Source organism: Chlamydotis macqueenii, chromosome Z, assembly GCF_036417535.1.
Source record: "Chlamydotis macqueenii isolate bChlMac1 chromosome Z, bChlMac1.mat, whole genome shotgun sequence".
NCBI classification, from domain to species: Eukaryota; Metazoa; Chordata; class Aves; order Otidiformes; family Otididae; genus Chlamydotis; species Chlamydotis macqueenii.
Genome location: NC_141593.1, coordinates 29,716,757 through 29,737,608, shown reverse-complemented (window position 1 = coordinate 29,737,608; position 20,852 = coordinate 29,716,757). Strand labels below are relative to the sequence as shown.

Below are 20,852 nucleotides of genomic sequence, written 5' to 3'. Positions count from 1 at the left end.
TACTGATGCTATTAAGAGCATGATGCCAGCAACAATGAATTTTTGACAGTGTATTATAGAAGTATATTTTTAAAAAGCTACAAAATCTAAAATTATTTCAATATTATTCAAATTAATTAAAAATACTGTTTGTAGAAGTTTAAAGACATTGTCCTAAATTCTGTAATCACAAATTTCCAGGACGAAAGAAGAAAATACTTGCCCATGCAAACAATGAGTTCTCATTCACTTTCTTTACACAGGGCTAGCAGAATAAAAATTGGAACAATACTAAAGTGAATGTACCTTTCAGCATCTAACTATTTCACAAAATGCCAGTGGCACATTTCAGTAGGAGTAATACTAATTCTGCAATGATTCAGCTTAAATGGACACTGTCAAGTAAACAGGTTTACAAATGCTTTGTACATGGGGATGGATTGTGAATAAAGTTTACAGCAAGTACATACAATCCTAAAGTATATATTACTTACTTCTTGTCAGTAGTTTGCTTTAGTGCACCGCCTCTCAAATTGCAGAGACAACAGTCCTAAAAACAAAAACAATGTAGAAAAACATGAGCTTTATTGACTGGTTACAACAAGTTCTACTCAGCTGATCTTAAGAACATGTAAATTGGTAATGTAATTAATTACAAACTGCCACCTATAGCACTGCATTTCCTCACAGGAAAGATATAAGAATACAGTATCAAAAAGAAAAACAACTCAGAAGAGCTAAAGAAAAATAAATTTTAATTATTAAACAAAGTGACAATCACTTTGAAAGTGACACTAAATAAAAAGGCATTTAATCAGTATTGCCAATGAAAGGCTAGAATTGCCATACACATTACTAAGGTAAAACAAAGGAAAATGACACAAAATTAGTTTCATAGACGCTACTGAGACACTGACTCACAAGCCATGGATCCAGCTCAAATACTTTGAAAATTTGCTTTTTATAAACCTACAGAATATGAAGCAGGTTATCCTTTCTTTTTTTTTTCTTTTTCTTTTCTTTTTTTTTTTTTAAAGTTCCCTTTGCTGCAGTACACCTTTACTGCCTTCATCTTTAGTACAACTCCATCTGCTTTCAGGGCATTCAGGAAGGTATATTTCAGTGGTTCCCAGACAATATGCCAAACTGAGCTTTTCCTAACTCTAATTAAAACTGTGCCATTGAACAAACACACAGGCTTTTCTACTTTCCAACCCTTCTCTCTCTCTCTCTTTTCAGTCACTTTTTCTGAATCTATCCTTTCCCTCTCTTTTCTTTTTTTTTCCTCGTCTCTTCACAGGAACAGAGGAGAAAATGTTTCCAACATTAGTCATTTTTCTTCCTGTCTCCATTTTTCTGGTCTCTACAAAAAACCAAATGCACAAAATGAAGTCAAGATACCCTGTGCCTCTATATGTATACTCAGACAGAAAGCTTGTCTCCCAAACCTCTAAAATTAAGTTGCCCTTGCAGGGGAAAAAAACAAACACAAAACCAAATAACTGCTATGCAATACTCCAGTTTGATCTCATCTTGGAGATCAAACTGGAGCATTGCATAAGAGGTTTTCCGTCATTGGAAACCTCCAATAAAGAAGATTATAAATGTCTGACAGAAATCTAATTTAATACTTTATTACATTTCCTACAAGAAAGACCTTTCCTAACTAAAAAATAGTTCCTGGTGACAATTGAATCTTCTTTGCCATTTAAGCCCTTAACTTTTTGCCTTACCTACCAAAACTATGGAGAACAGGTAACCCACTCTCATACAGAGTACCCCTTTAAGTATTTAATACTATTGTAGTTTTGTGAAGAAGAGAATTAAAGTTCATTACTTCACACACAAGAGCCCTGGGATGGGACCTAACGTGTTCCAGATCACAGTTCCCTTTGTAATAGCAAACACTGACTACTAAATGAGGAAACTCAAAGGCTCAGAATACCAGCTCCTTCAGGTATTCAAACAGGACTGAGCAGGGACAGCTATTTTCAGTATATAAAGAAGAAGAAAAACAGAACATAAGGAGGCTGTTATTGCAGCACTGAATTGGAGCTTCAGTTTGTACTGTTTGTAACTTTGGGTACCCTTTTCAATAGAGGAAACAGCTCAGATGGGGAAGTACATCATTGCATAGGATTTCTCCATTTGGGTGATAAGTAAAGGACAAGTAAAACTGTTTCTTCCAGAATTAACATTTTTATTCAATTAGCTGCATCTTTGTGAGGTTCTCTTACTGCATCTTAGGAAACCTGCTCTTGTACCACGCCCAACACAAGACAGAAGCTCATTGTGGGTGGAGGGGCAGTGGAGAGAACAAGTAGAAGGGAGAACATGGGAAGGAGGAAGGAATGGAGGGACACAGAGAGAAAGCAAAAGAAGGCAGGGATGGAGGGAGGGAGACAGGGACAGAAGTTTATTTCTTCTCTTTCACCCCTAAGTGCTCACAGTCTTAAAGGTAAAGCAAAATGGTGGGAATGAGAATTATCTAATACTATTCACTCTTCCACTTCTCTGTCAAAGAGAGAGCAAGTTAACAAACTTCATGCCATTCTAGATTGACATCCCAAATTCAGTCTAATGTACTACCTCCTATTTTAGTTTCAAATAATTTCTCTTTGAGATGCTGTTCAACCACTAAATGTAATTACCTCTTTCTTTCCTAGACATAATTATCTTCCAAATATTTGTAAATTTCTAACGTCTTGATATCTTTTTTTGCCAAGCTACATACAGTACATTCCCTTAATTGCTCTTCAAGGTGACTCAAATAATCTTCATAATCTCTTTCTGTCTGTTGCCCTTCTCCGGATGTCTTCAGGATAATGAGGTACTGCCATCTACACAGGCATACTCTCTAGCTTTGTGAAGAACCATTACTATCTTTCTCATCTTGAATATATTTCAGCTTCAAAAAAACATCATTCAATCGGCAAATTTACTGAACTACATTGGCGTGAGGTAAAGACCTTCCTAAACTAAATGCTAAGGAATCACATTATTAAGGCTTTATACACATTAATTTACCATGATGAAATTATTCTGAAATAATAAAACAAAAATTCCACTAAAGGGGTAATGGACATAGTGCACTGTTTCCAGTAAAACACCACTACAGTCATGGGAAATTTGTTTCTAATTGGCATTCAGTTCTCAAAGGTAAGCACTTATATGCAGAAACTACAGCATGAAACAGTCTGCAGATCTTTAAACTTACCTGGGAATCCTGAGGACTACCTAAGGACAACTATACAATAATCCTACGGCACTGCCTCCTCTCCAATCTGATTCACCTTAGAATCTTTCTTACAAATCAGCAGAGGAAAGATCTGTTTCTTCAGCTCTTCCTTTCACTGATTTTGGCACCGAGTGAATGGGTCATCCTTTCTGCTATCAGAGTTGTTTATCTTCATAAACAGAGCTTGTCCACCATTATAGTGAGACACGGACCAACAGAATGGGTCCATGCTGTTAGTTTTATGTATGACAGTTGGAAGTGTAACATAAAACAAGCAAAAATAGATGGATACATCTATTGTGTCCATCTATTTTTAGATGGACACCACATGGAATAAATGAACCAAGAAGCACAAAAAATACTTAAAATGGAACTGCCATTCAGGAAGAGGCAAATACCACAATCTCGTAAAAAAGAAGCTGTGTAGGACTTCTTGACGATCTGATCTGCAACTCATTTGCAGTTTTGCAGGAGCGTGAAGCTTACAATGCAGAGGTAGAACAACATCTGCAGACTGGGGAAGACAGCATGAATCTGACTCCATAGAAATCTTTGCGGAAGAAAAGCTTCACTCTTTACTTTCAAATGTAAAAAGTTCAGTGGATACCCTACCTGTGGATCCCTCACAATCTTTTTTTTTTTTTTTAAATCGAAGCACCTTCTTCATATTTGCCACAAAAGTCCTTTACCTGACTGCTTTTGTGTTTTGCAAAATAACAGTGGGTTTGCTCCTACTTTATGAGCTTTGTTGCTCTTATGCCAGCTTACTTTGAAATAAATTACTTAAATAATGATGAACTTTTCCTGCTTCTAATAGGTATTTTTTACTTTTGAGGAAAATCTTAATCTGATCATGTGCTTGTCTTAATACAACTAGAGAGAGGGTCTAAGGCCCTAAAGAAGTTCTACAAATAAATTAAGCTAAAATAGCATGGGAAAATATTTTATACCAGAAGATGTTGCTGAAAAATTTCTTCTGAACATTTACTGTCTCTTAACGACTATACAAATAAAGAATTGTGAATTAGACACTGCAAGACAGAGAAGACACAATCCTTACCTATTAACTACAGAATGTTCATGCTAGGTTAAAAAAAAAGAAAAATAGATTTTAAAAAAGAGGAGGGGGGAAAAAAAGTGAGGGAAGGGGGAGGCAGCCCAGAGAAAACAGAAGGTGGCTGTAAATATCCTCATTATCAGCTAGAAAAAGATTTCCCCCATGCAGCACCTACATGAACCAAGTTTAATCCCTTCTCGAAAACAAGCTATACAGATCTTTAGTGAGTAGGCAGTGGTGGTGGGTAATAATTGTTCACTGTCTGCTGGATACAGGCTATAACAACTTGGGTCTCTATGAACTAGAAAATTTCACCACTGTTCAAAGCAAACCTGGGTAGGAAAGACCACAAGCTTAAAGTCTGTTAAATCCATTTTGTAAATCATGCCTGCATTGCGATATATTGACTTGCATCCATGCAACACGGCTATTGCTTTACCTCCAGTTTCAACATACTGCAAGCAATGAAAACACAGGGGACCTGACATTTAAAAAGAGTAATATTCCTAACACAGGCATACCTGCCATGGATGACAGTGAAATCAGACACATATTAACAATTATTACCGATGTTCCCACAGAGAAAGAGAGAGAGTGTTCATGCATCCATATGTGTCTGCTGTCAGTCTGTGCGTAAAAATCAAGATAGGAATCGACTTCATTATAGAGCATCACCTTAGAACACATCCAATCTCTGATTCACTATTACTTTGCAAATCCTTTAAATAAGTAATTTTGTCATTTGTATTTGCATTACATAATCATTTCTTAAGCATATTATTTTACACTTATCTAAATTAAATCTTAGACCATTTTAAATTGCTCATCTGCTTAAAAAATCTCCATAACATTCTAGAATTACAAAAGAAAACTCCATCTTGCAGTACTTGTATAAAGTGAGACGTCTCCATATAATTTGCAAACTTTAGCACGCTAACGTTCACTTAATTTTTCAGCTTTTTAGTGGAGACAATGTATTTTTTTCATATTCATACAGGTCATATCCACTGTCTCTGACTAAACAAATTCCTTGCTTACAATGAAATTGAATTTTGCAATCAGCCTTCCTCATTTGGTTTATTTTTCATTTCTCTGTTTCAATCACTGCTAGAAATCACAGCAAAGGCTGAAGTCAATGTGAATTAACCATGCTTCCTTTGGTAAGTACATCCAAAAGATGGATCACCTTTTTTAGAATGATATGTTACTGCTCAGGCATAGCTGCATATTAATTATTGTTGCATGGATAAATACTACACAAAACCTAAGCCTGTTCACACTCATTTATATTTAAAAATGAACACATTTGGTTGTCTTTGAGTATTTTTTACACTCTGCCAAAATTCAAAGTCATATTGACAGTAATGCTTATAAAAGGCAGTTTTCACAGTTCCGTATTTGCATACTTACTTCATCAGCAATCGCATTCTGTATGAGACAGAAAGCTGTCTGACATGCAAGGCAACAGAGTTCAGCCAAGCCATAGCAGAGGGGTACAGAGTAAGTCACATAGTGGTTATTCTTATGGACAACTATGAACATGCCCCATGTGATCCCCTTCCTTGTTAAACTGCTGTTTCTCCTTTCCTCTATGACCCTGCAAATTGCAATGGCATCTCCAACAAATTCTATTTATCCAGTTAAATGAAGTATATAACATGTTGGTGGGTAAAGACGGAGTAAAATAAAACATATGTTATTCCTAATGAATTGTGTCTGACACATTTTCTAGAACTTTCTCATAAAATGTAGTTTCCATAATCAACCTAACAATCTCTTCCAGCTCTTTGACATCCCTGCAATTAGGAAGTTTTTCATAACAGCTAACCTGAAGATTCCCTGCTGTAGCTTAAGCCTTTTTCTTTTTACTTTATGCATCATAAACATGAAAAACAGTTTGTTCCTTTCCTTTTTGCCCTTTTCCATCTACAGCCCCTTAGTTGGTTAAACAACTGCAACTTTTCCACCTACTGTCTTCATCTGGCCATGTTTTCCCCTCCGAAGCGCAATAAGAGAAAATCCTCAGTGATGTCAGGCAAGGCATGTTTAGTTGATACAGCTTGCATCCCACATCTACGGAGATGTGTTCACACAGTGTTCACCTTTGGACCACAGTGGCTTGTTAAGCTCATGCACTATAACCTTCAGGACCTCTTATACAACAGTGGCTGATATCATTGCTCCTTATTCTTTTGTTTGTATTCTAGTTTCAGTATCTGGCATTTTTCCCTATTTAATTACATCCTGTTTTCCAGACTATCTGAATAATTTATCAAGATCTTGTTCATTTCTGATTAACCTTATTTCGCAGGTCTCATTTACAAAAAAAAAAAACAAAAAAAAAAACCCACAAAAAAAACCCACCACAAAAAAAACCCTCTTGTACTCAGGTAACATCAGCTGCAACAGCTTCTGCACAAGAGATAACTAAGCAGACTGTGGTTGGTCAGGCCAGGACAGAGAAGGCAGTATGGTGTTTGAGAATAGCCAGTAAAATAATGTGGGATTTGGAAAAGGGCTTGACTAAGTACTCCAATACAATAACTAGGTGGTTGCTATCAAAGGAAAACAGAAAGCAGCAGATTCAAAGCAAACAAACAAACAAACAAAAAAATGCTCTTCACAGAGTCTGTCACTGTTTGCTAGATGTGGATTCCTAAATTTTACACTGGTTAAAAAAGAAGCTGCATAAGTTCAATGAAAGGGAAATACAACAAAGGTTAGTTTTTACTTAGTAAATACAAAGATAGTGTCTTTGGCTGAGGCAGTTTCTTATTTGCATATTGTAGGAGACTGAGAAAGCATTAGGGAATGCTTGCCCGAGACTTAACTTCCTCCCTAGGTATTCATTTCTGGCTATGCTAGAGAGAGGATAACAGGCTAGAATAGACTTTGGCTTAATTCATTATGGCTGATCTTACTAACTCACCATTTTAAAGCTTTACAAGACACACTTTAAAGTGTTTCAGAGAAGATACCTAGATATTAGGAAAATCCCCTTACTTGGCACTGCTATGTATACATCGCAATATATATTATATATAACATACATTTAATTTCATTTTCATGTGTTTGCAAGATTTGTGATTCTGAAAAACAAACAGAATGCATTCACCAAATTTCATTATTATTATAAAGCTCTTGTGATAACTTTATTATCACAGCTTTATTTAGCAATTATACCAGAACAAATAATTTCAAGTAAGTCTACATTTTGGCTAGTGGTTTGAAGCATCATCAGGGTTGATAATATCTTCAACATTAAGTAGAACACTATTTATCCAGTTATCAACATAATTCCATTTTTTTAAGTAACTATTTTCTCTGTGTTTTTTGACTCTGATTAGTGTCTAAAAGCACTCAAAAAAATCTAAGAAAAGAGGTTAAGATAGGGTTTTTTTTCCCAACTATTTCTAATAAGAGGTCAGAAGTCTTGTTTTCAGTTTTAAGAGTCAACTGCTACAAAGCTGTGTCACAAAAATGCTGATTTCCTAGTCTCATTTAAAAGTAGCTAATTAAAACAGGCATCTAATCTTGAACTCTGCGCCACAGCTAAGTCAGATAGATACAAACTGTATGGCTAAGGCTAATAAATGTCTTTTGTTTTCTTTACCCCAATCTGGTGGGATTTTTAGAGAGGAACCTTTCAACTGAAAACAGATACCCTGAGTCTTACACCTTCTCTCTCAATTGCCTTGTAATGCCCAAGGTCACACTCTCTAATAGTATTAACACAGATGTGCATTCAGATATGGCATTGCTGCCTTTTCAGCTATCTCATTTCCCCAGCTTATTTATATTTGTTTCTATATTTATCCTTGTGTAAAGAGAAAAAGGCTGGTGTTTCTCTTAACACGTGTTTAGCAACAGTCCACTAATGAATAATTTTAATCTTTCGACATCAGAAGAATAATTTTCACTCAGAAAATGGCTTTTGAGATTATTTAATTTTAATTCAGAGATCATTCCTGTATCCACTTCAAGCTATCACCTTAAAATTAGCTTTTCATAGACAAATTTCCATTTTTTAGAGACAAAATATTCCTAAAAATAACAAATTACAGACAAATTGAGGGTTGTCTAGTAAAAGGATTCACTTTCCTGTCAGAGAGCTCCATTTCTTAACAGAGTTGCTAGATGCTACTATTATAACTCACATGCTTCATTTGTACATAAATGCTGTCAAATTTCCACCATCCTGTGCTTCAACAATGCCACAATTTTTAATAATTTTTAATAATAGAAACTTTAAGAAAAGCATTTCAACTTTTTTTTTTTATAAAATCTTAAAGAAAAAATCTTACTCTGTCCAAAAGAACAGACCATTATCAATTTTTTAGTATTCTATAAATGCTTAAAGTTCACACTGATTGAGGACGCTGAGTAATTCTATGAAAAAGAAATCCACCACAAGTTAATATTTATTTAATACGTATACACATCTTTGGCTGCAAGCTTAAAGCAGGTTCTTGAAAATTGAAGGTGGCCACAATTCTGCTGTGGGTGAACATTCTGCTCTTTCAGATGCATTCAGATCTGTTCAAGACATCCACTTTTGGGAATTTAAAGTTTATAATTCACCAGCTACTGAATTTCCACATTTTAGTAGCCTAATCTTGCACCATTCAGTCTGCCCTGCCCTTAATTCAGGAATGACCAAAAATTTCTTTGCAATTGCAGCTCCCAAGCCACATCAGTCTGAGGTAACAGTATACAGAGCAAGCAGTCTTTTGCTGTGCTGTCCATGACATAGCATAATTGAGAACTGTGATCTGCAAGAACGCAAAAAACAGGAGAGAGTTGGCTCGGATAAGAAGACTTGGAAAAGGACAAGGAAGAGAGGTGAGACGGGAAATAGGAGTAGGGAGAGAATTCTGCAGCCAGAGGAAGAATGGGAACTGGCTGGGCTGAGGCTGAAATAAGAATGAAAACACTCATTACTCATTACAGGTAACTGGAGTAAAAATAACTGGAGTAAAAAGAACTCTCACACTTGGCAGGGGGGCTTGTGTGTCCTTTCTCACTAGAATGTGTGTAACTGAAGTAAAAAACATGTATAAAGTATGAAATGGAGACTGTTACATCTCCAAATACGAAATACTGTCTGCAACAGTGGTTATTGGTCACTCAGTTTAAAAAAATGCTTACAATAGAAAGATCAACTGTTCCCAAGCATCCAAAGAAGAAAGATTAGAGACAACTGTCCCTTTGAAGAGAAGTCAAAAGGAATGAGATTAGCTCTTTTAACAAATAAATAAGTATTGAAATTAGGTGCAAAATACAAAACTGATCATTCTTCCTGCAAAATATAATGACACTATGAAAATCACTGCTAGAGGCTAACACCGAGGCTAAACACTTAGCAAAAACAAAAATGGAACGATGGTATGCGTACTGACAAAAAAATACGTAGGATTATTCTTATTATTGTAAGACAATAATAGGAATAATTTGGAAGTGACAGTAAATATTAGATTTAAACCTGAACATCTTTAGATTAAAATCTGTATCCTCAAGAAAGCAGCCTAGCACCAGCTGTGCAGGCCACGATATCCTGCTACTGGCTATTTCCAGCTTTTTTTACCACTCAATGATTTTGCAGCAGTACTACTGGAGATCAGATATGGTCTTTGAGGACAAATTTAGATTGGACTAGGCGGAGGTTCGCTGGTCAAATTCCAGTTCCAAGCAGAGACAGATTCAAAGTTGCATCTGATCGAAATCGCACTTTACGCTCTAGGGAATGGACAACCACTTCCTTGGCAAGATGAGAATACCCACACACTTCAAGGTGCCCAAAGCTATCAAGCCTTTTCACACAGGTATCAGTGGCAAAGGTTGACTTGGTGAACTGCAATGAAGAGAATCCAAGGTCAAAATGGATTTCAGGTCTGAGCATTATGGCACTTAGGTTAAAAAGATGTTTTCCAGGTTTAACAGTCTTCAATTTAGTTTCTGTGACAGCATTAGTGGAACTCACTATTTACACACGCGTTGAAATATCCTGTTTCAAAGACTAGTTTTTACAAGCAATACATATCCTCTACTAGACTAATACCAAAACCAGACAGAAACATCAAACTCCTCACCTTCAAGTCACACATGGCTACCATCAGCATTTATAAGTAATTCTCCCAGTAAGTCACCTTTTTGCAGAGAAGGTTTCAGTAAATCCATAGTTTTAAAAGAAATAAGCTTAAAAACTAAAAAAAACCCTAAAAAAATAAATAATAAAAAAATCAAATCAGACCTTACTGTTCTGAAGAGTGAAAAACATAGAAAACTTAATGCTTTGACGTTTCCCGCTACAGTCAGATTTTTAGGCCAAATAGTTTATTTCTATTAACAATATCCAAATGCTTTTACAGCTTGGTAGCAAAATCAGTCTGAAAATTAAGACACTGCATACCAGCTCACATGTAGTGAGTTAATATTGGCAGATATTAGGCTCTGAAAACAGTTTATAATGGAAATGCTGACACTGTATCAGTGAGAAGGGAACAACTATAAAAAGCTTGTTCAAAATCATTATTTTCAGTAGGGTAGAACACGGCAGTTCCTGAGCTGGAATGTGGAAAGCTCTTACGTGCCACTTCTCTGATGACTTGGGGAAAAAAAAAAAAATCCTTCAACTGATGTAATGGGCTACCACAAAATACAAACAAACCAGAAGTCTGAATAAAGCACCCAAAAAAAGCTCAATTACAGAAAAAAAAAATTCTGCTAAGCTGTTTAACACTTTCTATTCAAAATAGGATCTGTCCTCAAAATCAGTGCCAAGTGACCAGATTAGGTGCTGAACTACTATTTCTGTAGTGCTACGGAGGGTTAAAATAACGTGAAAAGTCATGCAGCTTCTTCAGTAGCCTCATTAACAGCTAGCTTACTATGAAATAAGGCACTGAAGTGCATTTACCTTTTTCCTTACTTGCTCTTCTTTCTAACTCTTTCCTGTCACAAATCCTTTTGTCCTCTAAATAACAAAAGTACTTACATTTATGTACTACAGCTACTAGGTGACCACATCCTTGCACATTGTACAGTACGTTGCATTCTCTGTAACGGTAGTCATTCTTCTTGATTTCACTAGATTTCTTTAGCTGAAGCATTTAAGATTAATAAGGCACTTGTTCTCAATCAAGGCACTTTGTATGGATACAGTTAACTGTATGCAGACGACTGATTTAATATTTGAATTTTTAATTCTTTTGGGGGAAGATTTATGGCTATTTTTTGTCCATTACCATAGACAAATTCGGTGTCACTCTTTTGTCAATAATCGTTATCAAACATATGTTATGTTACCATGGATCCAAGTGCATCCTAGCAGGTGAATATTTGACATAAAATATAGTAAAGCATACTATTTCAGCTACTTAGAGATGCTGCAACCGCAAGAAAACAGTATGCTTCTGAAACTCAAAAGCAGTTTCCTTGGTGTCCTGGTTTCAGCCGGGATGGACTTAATTTTCTCCCCAGTAGCTGCTGTGTTTTGGACTTAGTACGGGATTTGGTATGTGAAAAATGTTGATAATACAGTGATGTTATTAGCTGTTCATAAGAGATCAAGTACTTTTTCAGCTTCCTAGATTTTGCTAACATGTAGGTGCAAGAAGCTGGTGTGGCACTTAGTTGTTGGCTGGAGTTAAACCCATGACACTCTGATACTATAAAATGGGTTCTCCATCAAATAAAGTCAGGCTCTGTAAATTTGAGTCCACATAGGCATTTTTCTACTTACATATTTTAACGATGCTCATAGTTGGGATTCACACACAGCAGAGTTTCATTTAGCTACTAATATAGCTCTGATTTGTATAGTGCTCTCATATTTCAATGCTTTTCAAAATCATTAATAGAGGCCAAATTTTCTAGAACTTAACACAACTGCTGGGAGTTTATGAAAGTATCATTTCAGAACCAAAAGCAATACTTAATCGTGTAAGCAGAGGAATGAGAAGGAACTTTCCCTCCTAATAAATGAATTCTGAACTTTGAATCAAAGTTTGTATCAATGTTTTGTAACTTCCATTTTATTCTCCACTGTAAAAAACTTTTCCTTCTCCTCTTTTTTTCCAATCTACCTTCCCTTCAGGATTTAAAGCCTTACCCAGAAGGAAATTCCTCAGACAGGTCTGCCTCAAATAAATCTCTTCCATCCAGGAATCAATGTGACGAGGAACAAAAACAATTTCAGACATTCAGGCAGATGGAGTTTCAGGGAATAGTTATTTTTGGATAATTAAATCTTCTCATTTTGTGCACATTTCTGATGCACTAATTTAATTTTTGAAGGCATGTGAATATATAATTCCTATAGCGAGTCAAATCTCAGTTTCACATCTTCTGCCACAGCTGCAGTTTTTAGGAATGCTGATCCTGAACAAGAAATTAAATGAATATTATTTTTTTTTTCATTTGTCTCATGTAGAAATGTGAAGTCTGAATTGTGTTAGTTGGAATGTAAAATAAACTCGCTCTATATTCCCTACAGTAAAATAAAGGTTGTGCAAATAAGTAATTTTCTTTAATTACATCTCCCTCTCCAGAGAGACTTACAGTACTATACGGCAATTTAAAATACAATTAAAATATCATATGTATAAGAACAGATATAGCAAAATTTATACAAATTAAAAACTCATTCATAAAATAAACATGCGTATAATTCAAAGGTAACATAAAACTTTCAGCTGCAGGTTGGCAGGACTAACATAAATCACAGATTTTTAAAAGGGAAAGTAGTACTCTGGACAGAAGTATATTCAATTGTCTTTTTTTAATAGGTGTTATAAGATTGGAAGATTGGTTAAAAGAGAACAACATTTATCTTAAGTAAGATTAGACAAAAGTATTGTACTATCTTGAAGTGAAAGCTGTTAGGATAATCTAAGGTTATTGTCCAAACTCTGAAGAGACAGAAACATGATCCTAAAATGACAAATAGGACCCAAATAAGTATCAGCAATTCTTAATCATGATGTCAGCAATGAGGTTCCATAAAAGAAAAAATGCACTAGTAAATTTAAGTTGTATATCAAACTGATAATTTTTTCTCCAGAGAGAAAGAACTACAATCACATTGCTTTGCAATTAATAATACTAACCAAACAAGCAGAAGAGAACCACAGGAAACAAGAAACTTCAGTGTCTCTTTCAGCCTTGTGCCTGTAAGCACAATGAAGTCTTCTTCAGCTATTCCTGACAAATGTTTGTCTAACATGTTTTTTAAAATGGCAAAGAAGTAGATTCTACAAAGTCTCCATAGGTTCTATTCCAGTAGTTCACTATTCCTAAAAATAAATTTCATAAATTTTCCTGGTATTACTATAAACTTCTCCTGATGCAGTTTAAAGCTGCAACAAGTCATCTTGTCCCTAAAACGAGAGAATAGCAATTTATTGTGTTCCTCTTTGCCATACACAGATAATTTTACATGAGAGAATGTTACTTATTTCCTTTCTGTCCTCCCCTGGCTGTACTAAGAAGGTTAATTCTTTTCAATCATCCCTTACAGAATGATTAAGGTCTACCAAGAATGACTAAAATAACTTTGGTTTTTGGTTTGGTTTTTTTTTTTTGGTTTTGGTTTGGTTTGGTTTTTTTTGTTATTTCAATTGCACCGCTTGTTTTCTTCCAGCCTGTTCATGTTCATGTTTCTCTGAACGACGTGTTCACTGTTAGACACAGCTCTTCAGCTGGGATCTCAAAGCTGAAGAGAGTAGAAAGATTGTTTTATGTGTTTTTCAGGCTTTACTTCCAGTACAAGGCTTAAATATTCTGTTGTGATGTTTCACGTTCTATAGAACTGATGACTTACAGAGTGGTTATAACTGTAGCTGGCAGCTGAAGCTACTGCTTAAGTAGGGGCTTCTATGTGCATAACTGATAGCTCCTCTCTAAGCATTGTACCTATCTCTGTTGAATTACATACGATATATTATACATAATTTCCTCAACATAGTATTATTGACGTCCTACAAAATAGTAGGATCTAATCCAAAACAGCAATTGGATCCAATCCAAAACAGTAATCCTAAACCAAATTAGTAAACCTCAGCCTACACCATGGTCAACGTCCTTGGTACTTAAACAAAATGCACCAGAATTGCTTCTTACTAATCCTTTCACTTGACTGAAATATTTAAATAACTGAAGTATTTTTAATACTACCTGAAACACACTTGACAGTTCTGAAAAAGCCTTTGATACATTCTGTAAGTTTAACACCTTGGAAGGTTCACATGAAATACATCTCCTGTGTATAATCATCTTAAACAACTTGAAGTGGACTAGTCTAGATTTTGAGGAATGTTCCATAAGGAGATGAAAAGTAATCACTAAATGATGCACAGAATTTTATCACTTTCTTAGTGATCTTAAAAGTTTGATGTCGTGGTTTTGTTTAGTGAGGGAGGGGCCTAAGGTGGTAGCTTCTGTAGGAAACTGCTAGAAGTCGCTCCCCTTTGTTCAGTGGACTCGGCCGGGCCTAGGGCGGACCTGCTGCTGGCCAAGGCCAAGCCGATTGGTAGCAGAATGTCCGGTGATAACGCCTCTGTGATAACGTATTTAAGAAGGGGAAAACAGAAAAAGAAAGAAAGAGAAGAGAAGACGTGAAGAAGCTGAGTGGGGGCAGAGGTGCAGAGGGGGAGGCACAGGCCTCATGGGCCTTGCAGGCCTCACCCTCTGGCCTCTCACCAGGCAGCCGACTGGGCTCGACTCGGCCCAGCCTGGCTGCAAGAAGTCGAGAGGAGATGAGAAGTGAATAAGATGTAAAAAAGATCCTGAGAGACATCTACCAGCCTGTTGTGAGGAACGGCTGCAGACACCAAGGTCAGTGAAGAAGTGAGGGGGAGGAGTAATGCAGCTCCTGGCCAAGATTCCCCTGCAGCCTGTGGTGACGACCATGGTGGAGCAGGTTGTCCCCCTGCAGCCCATGGAGGTCCACGGAGGAGCAGAGATCCACTTGGAGCCCGTGAAGGACCCCGTACCAGGGGAGGTGGATGCCTGAAGGCAGCTGTGGCCCGTGGAGGGCCCGCTGGGACAGCTGTTCTGGAGGGACTGCACCCCGTGGAAGAGATGACCCATGCCAGAGCAGTTCCACGAAGGACTGTGGCCCGTGGGAGGGACCCCACGCTGGAGCAGAGGAGGAATGCGAGGAGTTCTTCCCCCAACCATGAAGCAGTGGCGTGAAACAACATGTGATGAACTGACCGCAAGCCCCATTCCCTCTTCCCGCCTGTGCCACTCGGGAGGGGAAGGTAGTAGAGATAATGTTAAGCTTGGGAAGAGGGAGGGGTGGAGGGAGGTTATCTTGTTCTCTGTCTCATTATCCCGCTGTTTGTAGTAATAAATGAATAGTTTTCCCCAAGTCGAGTCTGTTTTGCCCGTGATGGTAACTTTAAGGATTTCTCCTTGTCCTTATCTCAAACCTTGAGCTGTTTTTCCTTATATTTTCTCTCCCTGTTCTCTTGGAGGGTGGGGGGAGTGAGAGAGAGACTGCGTAGTCTGGTCCTGATCGGGGCTGAACTACAACAGAATGCTAGCTGGTGGCCAGAGATACTGAGGATTGAAAGCAAATGCCTATTCCTGTATGTTTGGCTACTATTTGTTTACATCATATATCTTCTGTTTGCTTAAATATCAGAATTTACAACATTATAAAGAATGTCTGAAAGTTAGGATGCATGAAGTCTTTTGCTTATTCCTTATTCCCAATAGCCGTCACAGCAAAAAGTCAGTCGGTTTGTTCTTAAATATATATCTCGTTCTACTCCATTGTTATCCAGGTGTTTAGGAATTGGTAGATTCAGCATTTGTTTAGCATTTTTCTTTCAAATTCGAAATAAGTTGACCACCACATAATTCCTTGGGTCACCCATTTCTGACTTTTTTAAAAAGCAACATCAAATTTTCCAGGCTGCTCACACCTCACCTAAGCTCTGCAGCTCTTGGAGATAATCACTATTAGTTCTGAGATTGCTTCAGCATCTCAAAAGTTTTGAGAGACCCTGCTGTTCAAAAAAAAAAGTTAATTGGGTAACATCCACATATAACAGAGTGTAATTCACATTCTTGAAATAGTTGAATTTTTTCCTATTTAACTCAGGTAGCAGATGCCTACTATCTATCACTCCTAAATGTTTCAGCTGACAATGAATAGTTCACATTGACATGTTAATTACATGTAATAAGAAAGAATACAAGATGGCAGACCATGGAGGACAAGTTTTAAGTACATTTAATACTAGTGAGGTCTATTCAATCTTCAACATTTAATTAACACTTCCCCACTGAATGACAACTTATCGCGTTAAGAATGTGAATTTTATTCCACTAACATAACTGAATGAAGAGCTTTCTTGGGGCAGAAGTTCGCTTCACTCAGGTCACTAAATCAGAGCTACAGAAAGCTAAAGTTGCCAGCACTAACAACTTAGCTACAAAGTAATCAAAACATATACAAAATCACAGCAATTCAGTTAAACATGTAATAGCCAAAGCTGGCATTAAATAAATTGTCCAAGCAGGCAACACATATTGTCTAGCCTTCGCATGGTGAAAATGGTGCTCCCTATCAACTTCTTGTTACCTAATACATAAAATTCCAGAAATCCACTGAATCTTCTCTCTAGTTCCTAGAGTATGCTTTTGCAAAAATCCAATACTAAAACCTCTTCACATAAAATTTCCATTCTCCTATTTTCTGTATGGCTTTGATCTCTCTTCCACTGCTTCATCTCATCTCCTAAATAATTTGATCATAAAGTACTTTCCCCAAAGTTCGGGTCTTCCTTACTTTCAGAAAGACAAAACTAAAGTTATTCAGTAAAATGTGTATAATTCTTCTCAAATTAAGCTGCCATTGGGTGCCAATTTTTCGCCTAAAAGTTTGTCAAAGAAAAATCCCAGTCAAGTCAAGCTTTAATCTTCTACCCAACATTTTCCTTTTTCTATCACATTACCCAATTCCTCCTTCATTGCCTCATAGTGAATGTAAATGAGTCAAGTCAGCCATTACCTCAGTATTTTTGTTCTTATCTTCCACCTACCGCTGCACTACCTAAATGTCCCCTTCACTTCAAGAACATTTGTAAAATAACCTTAAAACCCCAGAACATTTTAGAAGCCTTTCTACAATACAGCATTAACAAATTATAAATCTGAATTTTATTTTACTATTTTTCATTGACTTGATTTTAAAAAACACCTCTAGTCAAAAGACAAAGACTATCTCCAAATTTCTCGTCAAATGTGTTACTGTTACATTGCAGTTAACATCATATTCCAAGGCAATGTTTTACATTTAACAAAAACATCTGATTCAGTCCTACTGCTGTCATACATGGTATTTCACGAATAAGAATGCTCTCCTTAGAATTCCCACACTTGCATGTCATAGCTGTATCTTCCCTGAAAATAAATTAACAAAACTTTTTGATAGAGCAGTGGGGCTTTCTAACCCTGTTTGTTTAACTAATAATTAGATGCTGAGTTAATGGCAACATATCACTTGCTAGAACAGACATACCCTTTTCCCCTCGACCTCCCTCCGACTCTACAGTAGTACTGGCAAAAGTAGAGCAAAGATTCTGAAACTCACGGTTGTCTGATAATAAGCTGTAACAAGGTTTTCTGTTTACCAATGGAAGACAAAAATTGCATTTTAACTAGCATGAATGCCTTTCCTACTAAAATGAGAACACATTACAGAGATAGAAATTGATTCAGTATTTTAAAAGCTACTCACCGAGAGAACACAGGACTAAACACTATAGATGGACTACATTTTTCTAAAGAACAGTTCTAAGTCACTTTTTCCTTTTGTTTTCCCCAGCTTAGTTAATATGTAGATTAAAAACACCAGTTACTCTTCTGGTTTTTTTAACTCTTAGCATTCACAAAAGAACATTAAAATGTTGACAGTGCACAAAAGGAAGATCAAAGTGTTTACATTTATTGTTATTTTCAGTTAGCTAATGCTAGGATTGCAAATTTCTCACAGGTGACTTTCATAATTGCCAGAAGTGACATTAGACAAAGTGATATTGTAGTTTCCAGTAGTTTGAACTCTCTTTTTCAATGTATCTGAAATTTTTATGACATCATTTAAGAATTTACTTTAAGGCATTTGAAATACCAGCTTTTAATTCAACAACTGAATAAAGAAAAGCTATGTTGCCATCAAACTGATTATCACACTTCGTCAAGCTGTTTTAAGGAAAACAAATATTAGATGACTTCCTAGGGCAATTGATAGATTGGTGAAATGTAAAATTTTAAACTTTTTTTTTTTAATGAGTTTATGTTTAGGGATTCCATGAACTATTAATTGGTTGTCTATTTATCCCTTCCTGGAATAAATAAATAACAGGCATTTAGAAGCTTCACAAGTGAAACCTTTTTTCTGTTTATAAAGCACAGTAAACTTTAAATACTGTAAAAGAACAACAGTCATTCTTGACTGTAAGTTATTATTCTCTTTCCTTTTATCTGTTCTCCAGCTGCCTACATGTATATACCATTTCTTCTCTCTCTTACATGCATTTAAATTTTCAGTTGTTTCCTTGAACAATGTTTTATTCACTACTATATTCTCTTCGCCAGTTCTTTTCTTGAGTGTATAAATCCACTCCAGGTTTGTCTATCAAAATGCTATTACATTTTACATTGAAATCTAATAATATTTTACAAATAACTTTTCTCCAGACAGTGTGTGTTCACAAAAAATACACAGGCTGCATTCCATACGCAATCATGGATGTGCTGCTTCTCCCCCCCCACCTTAATCTAGAAGGTGTTGGATAACTAAGTCACATGTGAAACTTACGGCTGTCCAGGCTTCTTTTCTGCATCGAGAACACAACCATTCATTATGGATTTCAGGAGAAGGAACACCATAGCAACCTACAATAAGAGAGCTGGATTGATTAATATATTCTGCCTTTCTGTCTATGATGTCATACAATTCAACTGTGTATAAACACTAGTAAAACACATCTCCTATGACGAAGGAGACCTTTCCAGTCTAGACATACTGCTAATTCCATAGTCTATGAAATATACAAATTAGACACACAGACACTCTTCGTAAAAACAAACAAACAAACAAAAAAAACCACCAAACCAAAAATCAAGCCAACCAAGACCAAAAAAAAAAAAAAAACCAACAAAAAAAACCCCAAAAAACCCACAAACACACAAACCCCCCCAAAAAAACAAATCCCACGGAATTTCTATTTTCTGTCAGTTCAGTAGGAAATCACTAGTTCTCCCTGCAGTAAAAAAAATGTACAACTTGAATTAATTTCCTGATATTTATCCTACGCAATTATTCTGCTCTTCCATGTAAGAATTTCACATGGACTTCTTAGAGTTAACTAGTCAAGTCCTACTGTCTGTAGTACATACTGCAGAAAATCCTTGCATTCCTTAGTCACTCTTGATGTAAAAAAGAATGCAAGATGAAGGAAACTACTGCATAACTGAAATTAATAGCAATATTCACAAGTCCTCAAATGCAGCAGGATTTCACCCTGACTACTTAATAAGGACATACTAACATTACACAGTGGATTAAAATATGAGAAGTAAAAGAGGAATTTAATAGCTCAGAATTGAAACAAGAATCAGAAGTTTGTGATTATTAAAAGTTTACAGAAATGTTAATTCTTCACTATTTTAATAGTAATCATCAACAAGTAATAGAAAATGCAACATAGTTTTTTTTTAAAAAATGTAGCCAGTGATTAAAGCATTAAACACAGAAATCTTCAAGGACTTTTAAAGACATACTAGAAGCTTAGGTATCTATCATTTATCAGTATAAGAAAATTTGAAATTCCACTTCTCCCAAATAAACAATTAGTTTATTTACTTGCATGAACCTGTACACAACACTTTGCACAGGAAATTAGAAGACTTGTTCCATCTTCTTCTATAAAGGCATTTGATGGGTAGTTCTCAGTGTTTTCTTCACTATAAATAAAACACATCTCTGGAATAAGAGGTTTAGTCTTTTCATTTTCAGCCATCAAGGTTTCTGCTGATTTTGCTTCCCTAGAAGTAGGACTTTCTTCATCATGATTGTCTGGCTAGAAAATAAACAAAATTTATATTTAAGTAAAAGAAAGGAGAGTCATACCTACTCTTCCTTTTGACAATGATGAAATTACTTCTCCCCTCCCTACCAACCGCATCCTGGGCTGCATCAAGAGAAGCGTGGCCAGCAGGTTGAGGGAGGTGATTCTCCCCTTCTACTCTGCCCTGGTGAGACCCCACCTGGAGTACTGTGTCCAGTTCTGGAGCCCCCAACACAAGAAGGACATGGACCAGTTGGAGAAGGTCCAGAGGAGGGTCACGAAGATGATAAAAGGGCTGGAGCACCTCTCTTATGAGGACAGGTTGAGAGAGTTGGGGCTGTTCAGTCTGGAGAAGAGGAGGCTCCGGGGAGACCTGATAGCGGTCTTCCAGTACCTCAAGGGGGCCTACAAGAAAGATGGGGAAAGGCTGTTTTGTAGGGCCTGTTGCGATAGGACGAGAGGTAATGGTTTTAAAATAGAGGGGGGTAGATTTAGA

At 36.5% G+C, this 20,852-nt stretch overlaps 1 protein-coding gene across 5 annotated transcripts in view; it reads right to left on the bottom strand.

The window, feature by feature from the left end:
* Positions 1-20,852, bottom strand: part of KDM4C (lysine demethylase 4C) — a 270,730-nt gene that overhangs the window by 76,060 nt on the left and 173,818 nt on the right. For all 5 annotated transcript variants that reach the window (XM_086771274.1, XM_086771271.1, XM_086771272.1 and 2 more), the window contains 3 exons: positions 20,152-20,368; positions 19,105-19,181; positions 474-529 (listed from right to left, as the gene is read on the bottom strand). In XM_086771274.1, coding sequence (XP_086627400.1) covers positions 474-529; positions 19,105-19,181; positions 20,152-20,368 — 350 coding nt within the window. The remainder of the gene's footprint in view (positions 1-473; positions 530-19,104; positions 19,182-20,151; positions 20,369-20,852) is intronic.